Below are 15,941 nucleotides of genomic sequence, written 5' to 3' on the forward strand. Positions count from 1 at the left end.
CTACACAAATTATTCCAATTTTAAAGACACATTTCATTGTCTTTTGTAGGAAGGCGGCGCAATACCCAAAAGTTGCATTTAACATTTGGTATATTATATTTAAAATCCTACGGAAAAGTGATTATTACCCTGTAATTTTTTAATGGAAGTGAAAATTATCAATACTGTTTTATCAACTATATTTCCTCAAATTTTGGTGTTTGTGCTTTGATAAATATGAATTTTATAACGTTTTATAAACATGTGGTTGAAATCCGACTTTTTAAAAAATGGCGGCTGCGTTGGCACAGGCAGCGCACTGGACAATGTTCAAGTGTTTTGATCCTAAATTAACTCTTACAGAAATGTACCAGTCAAAAATATTTGGTAGACTAGGAAACTTTTTCTCGTCCTTAGTATTTAAAATGACTCAAACGGTTTCTCTGTGTATAAATGAATGACAGTAACTAAAATAAAAGACATGGCTAAGAAATGGGCAAGAGTTCCATTGTGCAACTCCATTAGAGAAAACCCGCGAAAAACCTGTAGAATATAGTGTTTTTATATAATTATTTTTCCATACCTGTACATGCATATACTTTGATTACATATTTTAATGTTTGATCATATCGAAGTAATTAAGATTTTACACATTTACAACTATAACTGTTTCGTTTAATTTAAGAATTTGATTCTGGTAATTGAAATATTTTCTCCAAAAATTTGAACCGTTGACATTTGTATTTTTTGACGTAGCAGATTGCTCCTGGTGTTAGAGAACGATATCACTTTAAATCTTATAACTCGAAAAGTTTTCAAGTAAACATTATAAAACTTCGTAATTTATCTGCCAACAGCTAGCTTTATCCACCCTAAAAATTTTATAAAGATACATAAATTTCTTCAAAAGATATGAGCTCAGTCTACGAAATTTTGGGACAACCCTCGTATATTTTTTGTGATTTGAATTGTCTGTTGCAGAAAATTCAAATCAAGAGAATTTATCGCTTGTAGACACTATATTAAGGGTTGGGAGGTGGACAAAATATGCAGATTGGTTAAACAATGTAAATATTAACCTTTTGTAGAATTTATTTAATACTTTTAAAAATTTGTAACATATTTCATATCCTTGTATATTACAGAATGAAATGAGAAGTGTGCAGACCTGTTGCAATAATTATGTGATGCAACAAGTTGACAAGAAGGAGATTGTGGATGTATAAAGAGACTCATGTCATTATCCAATGTGGAAAAAGAGCAGCAATGCACGTTACACTGGTTTCAGACCTGGTCAGCCTTGCAGAAGGGGGATTTTCTGAAAGACTTGTTGGAGAAAGCAGTTCCTGGCAATGTTGACACTCTGTTTGATGCAATGCATTCTCTGAATGTGCGAGACAGACCCCCAAGTATATATCAGTGTCAGATGAAGCTGTTTAATCAGTGGTTTGAAGAATGGTCACAAAGGGAGAGAAATGAATTTATGATTAAACTCCAGCAAATTGATCCTGTATTCATGAAAACGTTTAACGAAGAGGTTGCAAAAATGAGTTAGAACAAACTATATCATGATGCAACTACATGTACAAAGGATTACTTTACTACTTGAAAATTAAAAACAAATTTACAAAATATGTTTATTTAAATTTATCAAACTTTTTAAAGTAGTGTGTTCAGATGATGAAAAGCAATAATTCTTGTGTTTTTTTGGAATTTTTTTCAATTTTTAACATGTGATTGCATGGCTTTCAAACAATTACATGTACAATTCATGCTTTAATAAAAGAACAACCATGTCATTATTTTTTTTCTTTTCTTTTTTTCTTAAATTAGGACACAGAAAAATTGGTTTTCATACCACTGATTTTGTGGTTTTTCAGGACACATGAGTCTTCAGGTGACCTTCTCTGTAACCTCTGAACCAATATCAACAAATGGTCTGAAGTATCTTTGGGCAAAGGGGGGACAAAAATTTTGAATTTGAAGGTCACTCCCCCCCCCCCCCCCCCCCCCGGGCCTGAGGGGTGGGGCCAAAACCATTAAAATTAATAAAATTTTCAAATAAAAAAATTCTTCTCTACTCCTGAATATCAAGCAGTGAAACTGTTGTTATGATTAAAACATACAATGGGTCGATCTAAATTGTGATATTTATGGCTGCAGGGTCAGGGGTTCTGGAGTTACGATTGGGCTCTGATGATCATTAGTGAATTATTACATAAATTCTTTAAACATCTTTTTTCTCCCCCTGTATACAAACCAGATAAATTACGTGTATGCATATGATGGTCAAGGGTACCTCTTCCAAAATTGTGAATACATGTATCATGGCCCCTGGGTCAGGGTTCCTGGTGTAAGATGAGAGGGGGACTCTATTGATCAAATACCAGTACATGTAGTGAAAATGCATATTTTCTTTGAAAACCTTCTTTGCTCTTGGTATTAGGTAGATATTCTTTATACATGGTTATGCTGAGGCTTTTTTTTTTTTTGTTGAATTTTTGATTATCATGGCCCTTAGGTCAGAGGTTCTGGTGTAAAGGGAGGGGACACTATTATTTTAGTGAAATTGAATTATTTCTTCAAAAATGTTTTTGCTTCTGTGTTTTGGAAGAATACAGCTGCATAGTTTTGATCAGAACAGGGCCTCTTCCAAAGATTTTGAACTTCATGGCCCCTGGGTCAAGTGTTTTGGTGCTATGGGGAGGAGTGGGAGGTTTAAGATTATGATTATTGGGAAAATGCAATGCATTGTTTCATTTTGAATCTTTGTACTCCTGGGTATTTAGCAACCAAACTAAATGCATTATTGTGGTGATTAAGGGTGCCTCTTTTAAAATTATAATTTTTATGGCCCCTTAATTAGTAAGGGGTTCTGTTGTGACTGGGGGGGATTGATTATGAATACATTAATTCTTTGAAAATCTTCTCCTTCTTGGTATTAAGCATATACTGGTAAGCTAAATGCACAGCTATGATTAGGCAAGGGTGCCTTTTACAAAATTTAGAATTTCATGGTCAATAGGCTATGTGTTGTATGGCAAGGATTTGACTCTTTTGATATTAAATAGAGAAAATGCATTATTTCTTTTGAAAATCTTCTTATTTGCTACTAGTTATTAGGCAGTTAGAATAAGTGCATGATTATGATGAGCAAGGGTACCTCCTCCACAGTTACGAATTTCATGGGACAAGGGTTTTATTGTTGGGCTTCATTAATTTATTTTTAATATTGACTTGTAAAAGTGTATAAATTCTTTGAATAAACTCTGCAATCTCTTCTCCTGGATATTTAGCAGTTTAAACTAAGTGCATGGTTATGATGAGCAAAGGCCTCTATCAAAATTTTGAATTTTGTGAACCCATGTGGGTCCAGGGTTCTGGTGTTAAGGTCAGGGAAGGGCCCTGTTGATTATCAAAGTAATGCATTAATTCTTTGAGAATTTTCTCTTCTGCTCATGGATATTAACCAGATAAGCTAACTGTATAATATCCTGGAGTAAGGGTGTATCCACCAATTAAAAAAAACAATTATGGTCCTAAGAGTCAAACGAGGCCAAATGTAATCTGATGCTTAGCAGGGCTTTACTATTTAAATTTGTAGTCTTTTGAGGGAAGTTATATATTCTCATTTGCTATTCTGACGCCTATAATTATTAATCACTATAAATATTGTAATTGAAAGGTCAAATTTAATAAGAGATTATTACAAGGATTTTTAATCCGGAATTACGAATGCTTTCTAGTGCGGAGCCTGATGTTACTTTTGATATCTCGGAACTTGTAGCCCTGACACGTGGCATTCTCTAGTGGCCAGTCTACACGGAACCAATTTTGCTCATTCTAAAAAGAGTATAGGTTGTTTTTGTTGTGTAATTACCATGCATTTAGTTGATAAACAATTTGTTAAAATATTCATGGAATGCCCTGTATATACATATACATGTACCATTTTGTAATTTCTTATACATGTATATGAGCAACTTCCTCCTTTGCATGTTTTATCCCTCGGAGAATTAATTAGTAGAGTTCTAGTACAAAAAGTGATAATACTGGTTGTCAACCAATCTTGCCAAGATGTGTAACATAAATGCATGCATGCATCAAGGGAAGTGCATAACACCTTACTTGTACTAGCTAACATTTGTTTATGTCCTTAATTTGTCCAATTTGGTTGTCCAATTAAGAAGTGGTCTACACATATATCTTCCTTTCTGGTTCAAAAAAAATCTGATTAGTCAAGAATTTGTCTTTATTTTTAAAAGAATTTTAACTTCAAATTTTAACATTTTTTTCCTCATTTATTCAGAACTGCATGGTCCAGGTAAAATGGCTCAGCCGCCTGAACATCATCCAAACTGCAATCCAGACCACAGGAACAGACAATCCGGGGTGACAGAAGATGGACATAACTTTGTGAACAACTATAACTTAGCTGTCGATTTTGATCTAGAATGCCTGGGCTGTTGTTTTGCCTATCTCAGGGGAAGACATTATCAAGAAGTTTTAGGAGCTTTGTTTGATAGGGTTCATTACTCGCAGGCAAACTTGGCAGTTCCTGGAGCCCGAATCAGGGGAGACTTGGTAAACTCATTTGTCAACGTACCAAGACGTGGAAGAAGAGGTCAAATTGCCACAGGACATGACCTGAATCTGGGGGAACTATCAGTGCGTCCATTTGCCAATTCTAGAACTTATCAACTGTACTCCGAAACTGGGGCTCTAAGTGTTGGTTTTGAAGCAAAAGCCCTCATGGAGAGTGTAGCCATTGATGTGGTGAGGCCAGATGAGCTTGTCAACATCTATCTGAGCTATGCAGATGCTGCCCTGGTAGAGTTATACAGGGAGCAAAATAATCAGGAAAGTTTGAGTCGTGCTGAGGCAACAGGTTACTTACTTCTTAGAAATCCAGAGCAAAGGGGGCACTAAACACCATCAAACATTTTATTTATACGTACGGTGATTGAAAGAAAGATATCATTTGATGAATACATTTAACAGATAATACACTCAGAATGTATTTTTAAAAAGTCATATTTACTTTATTTTTTGTATAATCAAAAATTTTATATCATTTTTTCTATCTCTGCAATGTTGCATGTTTTTCCAAGCACAAATGACACATATATTTTACATAGTATGCATGTTTTTTAGAATAAAATTTAATTTTAGAATGTAATCATCTTGTATATAATAGAGATATTTTTGTGTACAACCAATTCTTGTACAGGAAGTGAAAGAATCAGTTTAAGATCTCAAACACATTTCTGATTATTTCAAGTTCCCCTCTCCCTTTATCCTTCCAATATGAAATAGTATGAAAAGGTAATCAGTATACACTGTATAATACACTGTATTTCAATCAATCTGTTCTACATTTAAAACATATCAGCATTGCACTTAAAAGAAAGAATACATTCTGGACATGAAGAATTACATTCATAAATATAGCACAATCTTAAAAAGTTTAAAAATACATAATGCACATGTGATATTTATGTACCAGTATGTTTATGTTAATGGAATTCATATTTTCATCACTCAAACAATGTCCACAGTTGCCTGATAAAAATTCATCAACAAACAGTAGTCTCTGATGACACTGTAGCTCTACTGGTTTGTACTAATTATAACAAAGGAAGAGAAAAGTAGCATTTGGACTCGAAGTTTTCAACAGCAATTAATAGAATTGCCGGTGGAGGACAGCAAATTTAGACTTATTCTCTGCGCTTGGGGCAATTGAGCAGTGAGAAGCAGAAGGTGCTGGCACAAAAGAGATCTTTTTTGTGCCAGCACCTTCTGTGACATGGGGCAGTGCAAACTTAAAATGAAATCTGACCAAAACTGTAGGTGGGGTAGTATTTACAAAGTATTTCACAGAAAATTCTATTCATAATAACCAAGGAAATATCATTCATCGGTGAAATCAGACCAAAACAATTGGAAAAGTACCATTTTGAAAGTATTTCACAGAAATCTTTATTATAAGTAACCTTGGCACCATTATTTATTGAAATAAAAAACCAATTTATATAATTATTGTCTATTATTTCAAAAATTATTCACAGACTGAGCTAGACAGTGGGATGTATAACAGACACATTACTTTCACATAGGCCATTCTGGTCTCTTACAAGTAGAGCTAAAAATGAACTACTACAGGGAACGATACACATAAAAAAAAACTCTTATTCATGATTGTCCTACTTAGTTTTAGTATACATTAAAATAATTATAAAATGCATGTTAACTGTCTTGAAATATAAGCAATCTTTGACAAGGGTAAGGAAACATGAAGAAGGTTAATTAAGTTTGCAGCCCTCTATCATGTTATTAGACCTTAGTCTAAATAATGCTGATATTACAAGACAAAGTTCATGCATTTCATTCATACAGGAACATAGATATACATTTGAAATCTTAAACAAGCTATCTTTAAAAAGAATTAGAAGCATGTCTGGAATTGAAACTATAACATCATGGTGTAAACAATGCAATACAGATGACGTCATGTACAATGCTTTTTGTAAGACATTGGAATACAGAAGTGTTTTCACAAATATACCTGGTAGCTTTTTTTGAGGGGGGGGGGGAGGGGGTTACCATTACTTGGTTATTGCAAGAGAGGATTTAAGGATAATTATAGACAACTATACAATTAAAACAAGTAACAACTTAACAACACAACATATGTTTATAAAAAATGAAATAAATAACAGCATGACAACATTTTTTACAATGTCGTGTAACAACTCTTTAAAAATATAAAAAAAATAAATCAATATGAGTCTTTCAATAGTTTTACACAATGTCTTGTAAAAGTAACAACTTGTAAACAAGTTCAGGAATAAATTAATACAAGTCTTACAATAGTTTTACAATGTCTTGTAAAAGTAACAACTCATAAACAAGTTAAGAAATAGATTAATATGTGTCTTACAATAGTTTTACAATGTCTTGTAAAAGTAACAACTCATAAACAAGTTCAGAAATAGATTAATATGTGTCTTACAATAGTTTTACAATTTCTTGTAAAAGTAACAACTTGTAAACAGGATCAGAATTACAGTTTACATCTTTCAAACTGAGCTATTATATCCATAGTTAGTTGTACATGTAGTACCGTAAATCTGGAAATTTTTGCTGTAGATAAATTTTTAGCAAATTTGCGAGTTCATTGCATTCGCAAAAATAAATTACCAATAAGAAAATGTAAACAAAACAGAGGTCATTCGCAAAATTTTGAAACGTAAAAATTAATCAACAGAATTTTGACCCAAATTCGCAAAATAAAATCGACGTAAAAATTTCCAGATTTACGGTATACATTTATTCCACAATGAGATACATTGTTCCAGTATGTTACAAGATTTGTAAAACAAAAAGAATAAAATAGTTAGGTCATCTGTATCAAGTCAGTGTCAAGAAAAACCTCAAAAAGGGGTCATAAATTCCAAAATGATTAAAACATTATCATACTTCACTATACTACAAATATCATGTGTTCTATCACATGAAAGTAAAATATTTTAAATTCCAAATAAAAAAAAATTTAGCATCCCTAAAATTACTTTCATTATTGTACAGTAATACAATAGTTGAATTCATAAGTACATACATATATTTCACAAAATAAATAAACATCTATGTCATAAAATGAAAATTTTATTTTTCTTTCTTTTTTAAAAGAAGAGAAGAAGTGTGATGATTTTAGGAACAGAATCAGCCTTTCTTTTTAAACAATCCTCTTTTTATCACTGATCTATACTGCCTGGATTCACTCTGAAATAAAAAAAAAAAAACATATGGAAGATATAAACCACTCTATACAATAAAAGTATATTTTTGTCTCATATAAGCCAAATTTTGAAAATTTCTAGAAAATGTACATGAATGATATATTGTATAAAATATCTGAATCAAAAAGAAATTATTATAGGTTGGAAGTAGATTATTGAAAATTCTTTTTTCTATGACATCACAAATAATTTAGATTTTCGATTATTTTCAAGATAGAAGATAATTCTTTTTTTTTATCTCTTTTATTTAATATATTGCTCTCTCTCTCTCTCTCTTCTAAAATTTCTGTACCTGTCAATATTAAACCTGGCTGTATTCTTTCAATATGATTTCATTTTTTAAATAGCACAATACACTTAAGGAATCACTGTCTAGTTATGAGACTATACCAGGGACATCAACAATAGTGGGAAACATGGGATAATTTGCATAACGGGCAAAGCCTGTTATGCTAAAATTATTCCATGTTTCCCACTATTGTTGATGTCCCTGGCATAGTCTCATAACTAGACAATGATTCCTTATATTTCCATTTTTACTGAAATAACAATCGGAAAATAAATCGAAATACCATCTAATTGGTAGATTTGAAATGCACGAGGCCCAATGATGTAAAATTTTACTATAAAAAAATAGTCCCATAAAAATACGAAACAAATTTATTGTTTATTTAGTTTCAGTAGTCAAATATCAACATTAATAAAATAAACAACAAAAGAATTTTTAATTATGATCAAAGCAATCTTGTTAACTTTAATTATAAATATGGCCTAGATTTAAGATGTCGGAAGCACGAACACATGTTTACGCCATATGTCACTTCTCTGCTGCCATATTGAATGCAATGTTGCAGTTAATAAAACAGGAGTTGGTCAGCATGGTCAGGAAACAGATTTGTGTGGATGTTAGAATAGCAGAGGAAGTTGATTTGCTTAAGAAGTTGGATGGTAATGGCTGAGGGACGATGTGTGTATCAGATGATAGAGTACAGATCTATGTGCCGATTTCTCCACGTTGTTCAGATGGGCTGTTTACCATGTTTACGGAAGTGGAGTTCTCGGTCTCGCGAGGCCTCAGTGATAGTGGATAACGTTGCGCTAGTGACTTGCTTTTGATCCAAAGATAATTCATTATTTATTTTGTTTGTTAAAAGATATATCATGTCTAATTACTTAGTAAATAATTAAATAAAACATCTATTTTTCTTTAGTGTATTTATACGCCAGTGATAGTATTACAGTAGAGAAATTTACCTGCCACAGGAATCACGGAGAAATGAACAAGATTCACTTTCGTAGTGTTTATCATAGAGAAAACAATTGGAAATGGAAATATATCTTTTACAGTGGATTTTTAAGATCACAATCTTTAAAGTATTGAACTGGTACTATTTCATGTTTGAATTAAAATTCCTAAAAAATATTAATTTTCAAAAATTATTTTTGTATTTTATAATTCCCTTAACATATTAAGGGAAACTTAGTTCAACTGTATATATAAACAAAATCTAATGTTACAGTTTTTCCCCAAGTCCACCATTCCACCTACTTTTCTGCTTTGCTGATGTTGAGTTACTTTTGTTTTCATTGTCAATCCTTCTGTGTTCCTGTTTCACCTTTTCACGAAGCTTATCCTACGGTATAAAAATTTGAAATATAAATATCAACATAGCATTCAACTGAACTCTTTGTCACTTTTCCTTCAAAATATAATTCTTTACGTAAACTGAGACTTGTTTCAATGACAAATAATAAGAAAGGTTTTCTTTCAAATAATTTCTTATTTTTTAATGAATTATAATATCAAATACGTGAATGTATAAATGACCAGTACTTACTCCCCACCCTAACATGTCGGCCAGTTTGTAACATCCATCATCACACGTACTCTCCATGAAAACATCCCTAAAAATAAAGAATATTTCATATGAGTAAATACAAATGTTACTGCATGATGTAAAAATGGCATCACGATATCATATCATATAGTTCATGGTCACTGGGTAATAAGATAATAAAATAACAACTTATTTTTGTTAGAGGTTTCATTACTAAAGAACTCTTAATTGACTAAGTTTAATTACCAGGTACTGGAGTTCATGTTCAGAAAACATCCTTATTTGGAATCAGTCTTCCTTACTGGGAAGAATGATATTTTAATGTTGTGGCAAGACCTTTCAATGGGTATAAAAAAAAATTAACCTTGACATTAGAGCTTGATCCACTATTTAAAAACTTTAACTTTAACCTTAACCATAACTTTTGAATCGCTAGTACTGTGACTTTCATATTTCACAGGTGTATTCCTTGTGACAAGACCTTCCTTCAGAGACCAACAATTTTGACCTTTTGACCTTGAGCTTTGAACTGCATTTAAGAAACTTCCATCCTCACCATAAGATGACCTGCAGAAGCATCAGCGTTTCACAAATACATCTTGTTGTATCCTTATTTATACTTACCTGTAATTATCCTCATCATCAAATTTAAAACCCCCTCCAAACAGCATCATAGCAAACGCATTAGTCTAAAATGAAGAAGAAAGTCTCTGACAAGATTGTGGCTCTACTGCTTTGAATTCATGATAGCCCTAAAGAGGATTTATTCCATTTCTTTTTAAAAAGATATCTAGAAACAATTCAAACCAAGAGATGTTCTTAATTGGCCTATGAATGGACTTACTGCTTCAGTTCCCGTTTTTTCTAGGTTGATATACAGTCTTGGTGTTTCATCAAAAACCCTGTACCAAAAACAGTTTTATAAATATATTGACAATTACATAGATACACGGATCAATCATTTTTTTTCATTGTGTATTACATTTACAAACAATATACTTTTTTAAACAATAGCTGAAAACTATACATTTCCAATTAATACAAAATTTAAACTAGTTTATTCCATAACATATAATAATCATACAGTGTTGTCTAAATACATTCAGAAACAATGTCTACAAGTTGCAGACCACATTGATTGTAACCTTGTGCTATTTATAGAACTAAATTTAATGGCTTATGATCTAATCGTTAAATTGCAACTACATGTACATTTACAGCACAGAATGGCCCTGAGTGTCAACATTCAATCAAAAACTGCAAAAGAAAAACTGCTCTTTTAACATGTTTAATAAATTTTTCAAGTCAGCTAGTCCTCTTCAAAATAGCTATGTAGGAAACAATGAACAATAAGATCTAATCGGTTTTCAAACTATTGTAAATTCCTAAATATATGCGTGGAAGTAATTATTGCATAATTTCGCGAGAAGCACCACGCACGAATTAAAATTACTCGCCTTTATTTTTACGGTGCTGAAATCTATGTAAAATCTCTTGATCATCCGTCCATTCGCGAATTATTATTCTCGCAATTTGCTGTTAAAGAGCTCATTCGCGATAATAAGTACTCGCTAAAAATAAGGAATCTACAGTATTAAAGAATTTTTTTTTTGTCATTTTCTATTCTCGAAATTTAATAAATTAAAAGTGATCAAAAATCAAGAAAAATCTGCCTATTCAAAGGCAATTTCTAGCTCTCGGAGCGATGCCTCTGGCATCTAAAAAAAGGTGTACATGTATAATCTTTTAATGAGCTTAAAACTCCAAACTGATCGCTAATTCATTCATTTTTACTGTAGCCCAAATTCTTTTCACATCAGCTAGAATATGTGCTCCGAACATTAAAATAATTAAATATTCTAAAAATAAATTTGAAATACAGTAATACACACTTACAGTAAAGTACCAAGAACAAAAAAATTATTATAGACTGATAATGATTTACCCACTAAGTTTATAAAGGGATATAAAACTACATATAGAGGGAATACATTTCCTTGTAAGCAGGAATTCATTATAAGCATATCTGCTGTAGGCGTGTTTTCTGTAAATTTCAATTACCTGCTTGTAAGTGAGGCAAAAGGCTGCACAGTTAGTGAGGTGCCCATTATAATCAGTAAGTCACATGCCTTAAAATCCTGAAATAGAGATTTAAGCTATACACAAGTGTCTTGTGTCATGTGGATTTTTTTCTTTGTCATATATTAAATAAACAGATAAAACAGTCCAAATATAAATAATTTTCACCTCAGATGCACATGTGGAAAACCTACTTGGTAGTCTCTCCCCAAAGAAAACAATATCTGTAAAACAAGAGGTTGGGAGAACATTAGAAATACCAGTATTTATATCCACCAGAAACCTCAGTTTCTGTATGTATACATGTATCTCGGGATTTATAAATCATGACTAGGATGAGTACTTTACAACTGATAATGTATGCCCAGGACTTTATTTTCTGATCAATAAAAGGATTATTTTTACCAGGTTTGACAAATCCCTCACATCCTTCCTTCTCACACTTAGGAATTTCAAGCTCCTCACCTAAAATTTTCCCTGGATAGAAAAAAAGAAGAGAAATTGACTAGAAATATTTTTAGAGACATTAATGTTTAGCATACTGATGTCTATGGGTGAAATGCATTTGGACCTGGTTGCAGTGACTTGATGTAACTTTGTGATGAATGTTAACTAACCTTTCATCCAGTCCTGAGTGTACTCTGCATTACACTGTAGACAATGGCCCAGGCGAAATGAACCGTGAGCTTCCACCATTTTATCGGCATCAATGCCAGCAACACTTTCCAGTGTATCAATATTCTTATAATTACAGCAATAACCAGAAATAAGTCAATTGGACATGAATGCACTGCCCAGGGTTAATTAATAATGCAACATGAAAATTTGTATTAGCGAATAAAGTTTGATAAAAATGTCTTTAACATTTCTTTTTTTAAATCTGAATTTCATACACAATATATAGTAAAGTCAGTGAAAAAGCTTACATAAAAAATGTCTTGAAAATGATTGAAAAAGTTTACATAAAAATGTATATCTTGAATATACTAATAAGTTTAAACTGTGCCTTAAAAAAATACATTGTACACCATTTCAGCTACACAAAAATTGTGTATAACTGTGGTTTTTCATTAGTTTTGCTTCATCTAACAAATTTAAATGGTGTAACATTCACTTAGCAATTAAGCCTAAAAAATATACACCATTTCATTCATGATCTACATGTTGGAAAAAGCAAATAAAAACTTGAATCTACACACAGGATATATGAATTTCATCTTTCCTGGCCCATCTTGAGAAGAAGATTTTTTAAAAATGCCATTAATTTTTCCCATTGGAAAACCTAGCTATGTCATACCCAAGGATACTTTGCAGCAAGTGTTGTGGATATTGAGAAGAAGATGAAAATGTGAAAAGTTTACAACGACGACGACAACGACGACGACAATAACAGACAACGGACAAATTTTGATCAGAAAAGCTCAATTGAGCCTTTGGCTCAGGTGAGCTAAAAAGCAAATAAAAATCACACAATATAGATATCTTCTATCTCTATTACCTAGCTATGTCATGTATGTGTTGTGGATACCGGTATATCAAAGATACGAGATATCAATTTTAGGGCTTATTTAGAGTTACAATAAAACAGACATATAGCCCGGATCATGTGATTTCTTAGTATAGATCTACCTTTGAAAAGTCTTGTGCAGTTTGCTTTCCATGTGCAAGAAACTCAGATCACATGACCAACTTCATGTTATCAAAAATTGAAGGTCAATTTCATTAACATATCATACACATGTATAAGGCAAGACTTTGGCAAATTAATTATAAACATGTACATTACCTGTGTGTAATGACGTCTCAACAGCCCATGTTCATCAAGCAGTTTAATGAAATAATGACATGGTGTTGGCTAAAATGTTCGGGGAAAAAATTTAATAAAAGACAACAAATATTGACAAAAGTGAATCAGTGACTTATATTAAGAGTATTTCTATGACAGAGCACTATAATTACTCCACAGACAATACCAAGATTGTTGACGCATCTTTACCTTAAAAGTCCCTGGCCACAGCTCCCTTGCTAGCATACAGAAAGGCTCAGGATTTTCCTGCAAAAATTTGGTTTAATTTATTATCAAAGTATGGAATGTTATGTCTCTAAGCTTACAGGGGTCAATACAGGTGAATACAATGAAACAATGGGCCACATCACTCACCTGAGAAGCTTTGACCATTCTGTTCTTTACCAGATTTCCCCCTTGTAATACATTATGTATCCCCACCCTACCCCACTGATCATAATTAAGACATTTTGAAATCAACTATCCCAGGATCCTTCCATGTGCAAATAAGTTTCAGCTTTTCTGGCCCAGTGGTTCTTGAGAAGAAGGTTTTCAAAGATTTTTCCTATATATTTTTATGAATCCCCCCACCATGGATATGAACAATTTAAAATCTACATTACCCAAGAATGCTTCCACATAAGTTTCAACTTTTCTGGCCCGGTGGTTCTTGAGAAGAAGTTTTTCAAAGATTTTTCCAAAATATTTCTATGTAAAACTTTGATTACCAATTGTTAACCTTCCCCCGGGGGTCATGATTTAATTTAGAATCTACACTATACCAGGATGCTTCCACATAAGTTTCAGCTTTTCTGGCCCATGCAGTGGTTCTTGAGAAGAAGATTTTCCAAGATTTTTCTTATATATTTCTATGTAAAACTTTGATTCCCCATTGTGGGTTTCCCCGGGGGTCATGATTTTTACAATTTAAAATCTACACTACCCAAGAATGCTTCCACATAAGTTTCAACGTTTCTGGCCCAGTGGTTCTTGAGAAGAAGATTTTCCAAGATTTTTCCTATATATTTCTATGTAAAACTTTGATTCCCCATTGTGGCCCCACCCTTCCCCCGGGGGTCATGATTTGAACAATTTAGAATCTACACTATCCCAGGATGCTTCCACATAAGTTTCAGCTTTTCTGGCCCAGTAGTTCTTGAGAAGAAGATTTTCCAAGATTTTTCCTATATACATGTATTTCTATGTAAAACTTTGATTCCCCATTGTGGCCCCGCCCTTCCCCCGGGGATCATGATTTGAACAATTTAATATCTACACTACCCTAGGATGCTTTCACATAAGTTACATATATTATGTCCCGAGCAGTGGTTCTTGAGAAGAAGATTTTCCAAGATTTTTCCTATATATTTCTATGTAAAACTTTAATTATTGTCACGGGGGTTCTTTGAACAATTTAATATGCAAAGCTTTCAATTAGTTTCCAAATTAAATTAAAGTGAAATATAAGGATGCTTTGTACCAAGTTTGGTCAAAATTGGCCCAAATAGAAAATTCGAAAATGTGAAAAGTTTACAGACAGAATAAACCATTATAAGCTTTTCTGTGTCCAGATTAACTCAGTACGGTAATTAATTTTCACAAGATAGTCTTCAAGCCAAGGTTGATATGAAACAATATCAAACAGAAAATACCATTACCTGCCAAAATTATGTCTCATTAATGAATGTAATGTCACTGTTCTCTAATAAATGCAAAGCAATTGTTCCACATAAAATTAAGTTAAATACCAGGTATAAGCAAACCATAGAAAAAAAATTCATTACAGAAGAAACCACTATAAGCTTTTCTGTGTACCTAAGTGTAGTCTACTGGTGTCTTATTGAAATAAGACTGTACGAGGAGTAGAATCTTAATAAAAATAAATAATACAAATTTCAAAGAGACCCATGGACCACAACCCTGACCTCTGAGTCACTCTGAAATCTGTTTGTACCAAACAAATGTTTTCTTTATTTTTGATCACCTTTTGTGGCCTCATCCTACCCCTGGAATAATTTACAATCTTCAACACCCCAGGAAGCTTCCATGTCATAAGATTCAGTTTTTCTGGTCAAGCAGTTTTTGAGAAGAAGGTTTTTAAATATTTTGAAATATTTTCCTTATTATATTTCAGTGCAAAACTTTGATTCCCTATTGTGGCCCCACCAATTATTTAAATAATTTAGAATCTACACTACCTCAAGAAGCTTTCACGTAAGTTTCAGCTTTCATGGTCCAGAGGTTCTTTGGAAGAAGGAATTCTAAATTTTTTCTTTATATATTTCAATGTAAAACTTTGATTCCCTATTGTGGGCCAACTGTACTCCAAATCAGTAATAAATATACAAAAAATAAGATACACATATAAGAAACATGTAAATGTATAACAAAATTATCACCTTGAAGTAATCCAAAGTAAATATGGCCTGGGGAGTAGGCAGGTCGTATTTCTCCAAGTTG

At 32.5% G+C, this 15,941-nt stretch overlaps 2 protein-coding genes across 3 annotated transcripts in view; one reads left to right on the plus strand and one right to left on the minus strand.

Moving 5' to 3' along the window:
• The first annotated feature begins 3,666 nt into the window (after nt 1-3,666).
• LOC134258437 (uncharacterized) lies at nt 3,667-5,105 on the plus strand. Its single transcript, XM_062740986.1, has 2 exons — nt 3,667-3,837; nt 4,289-5,105. The coding sequence occupies exon 2, from the start codon at nt 4,309-4,311 to the stop codon at nt 4,906-4,908; it is 600 nt and encodes a 199-aa protein (XP_062596970.1). The 5' UTR covers nt 3,667-3,837; nt 4,289-4,308; the 3' UTR covers nt 4,909-5,105.
• Nucleotides 5,106-7,668: 2,563 nt separating this feature from the next.
• Nucleotides 7,669-15,941, minus strand: part of LOC134258433 (NAD-dependent protein deacetylase sirtuin-2-like) — a 10,368-nt gene continuing 2,095 nt past the window's right edge. For both annotated transcript variants that reach the window (XM_062740983.1, XM_062740982.1), the window contains exons 5-16: nt 15,881-15,941; nt 13,692-13,748; nt 13,482-13,550; nt 12,313-12,436; nt 12,101-12,172; nt 11,864-11,919; nt 11,678-11,754; nt 10,461-10,518; nt 10,241-10,305; nt 9,617-9,683; nt 9,328-9,412; nt 7,669-7,761 (exon numbers count right to left, since the gene is read on the minus strand). The exon at nt 15,881-15,941 is cut by the window's right edge and continues 46 nt beyond it. In XM_062740983.1, the coding sequence (XP_062596967.1) occupies nt 7,757-7,761; nt 9,328-9,412; nt 9,617-9,683; nt 10,241-10,305; nt 10,461-10,518; nt 11,678-11,754; nt 11,864-11,919; nt 12,101-12,172; nt 12,313-12,436; nt 13,482-13,550; nt 13,692-13,748; nt 15,881-15,941 (796 nt within the window). In that variant the 3' untranslated portion in view covers nt 7,669-7,756. The remainder of the gene's footprint in view (nt 7,762-9,327; nt 9,413-9,616; nt 9,684-10,240; nt 10,306-10,460; nt 10,519-11,677; nt 11,755-11,863; nt 11,920-12,100; nt 12,173-12,312; nt 12,437-13,481; nt 13,551-13,691; nt 13,749-15,880) is intronic.

The sequence above is a fragment of the Saccostrea cucullata genome, unplaced genomic scaffold, assembly GCF_032062105.1.
Source record: "Saccostrea cucullata isolate Sc308-1 unplaced genomic scaffold, CSIRO_AGI_Scuc_v1 ctg4, whole genome shotgun sequence".
Taxonomy (NCBI): domain Eukaryota; kingdom Metazoa; phylum Mollusca; class Bivalvia; order Ostreida; family Ostreidae; genus Saccostrea; species Saccostrea cuccullata.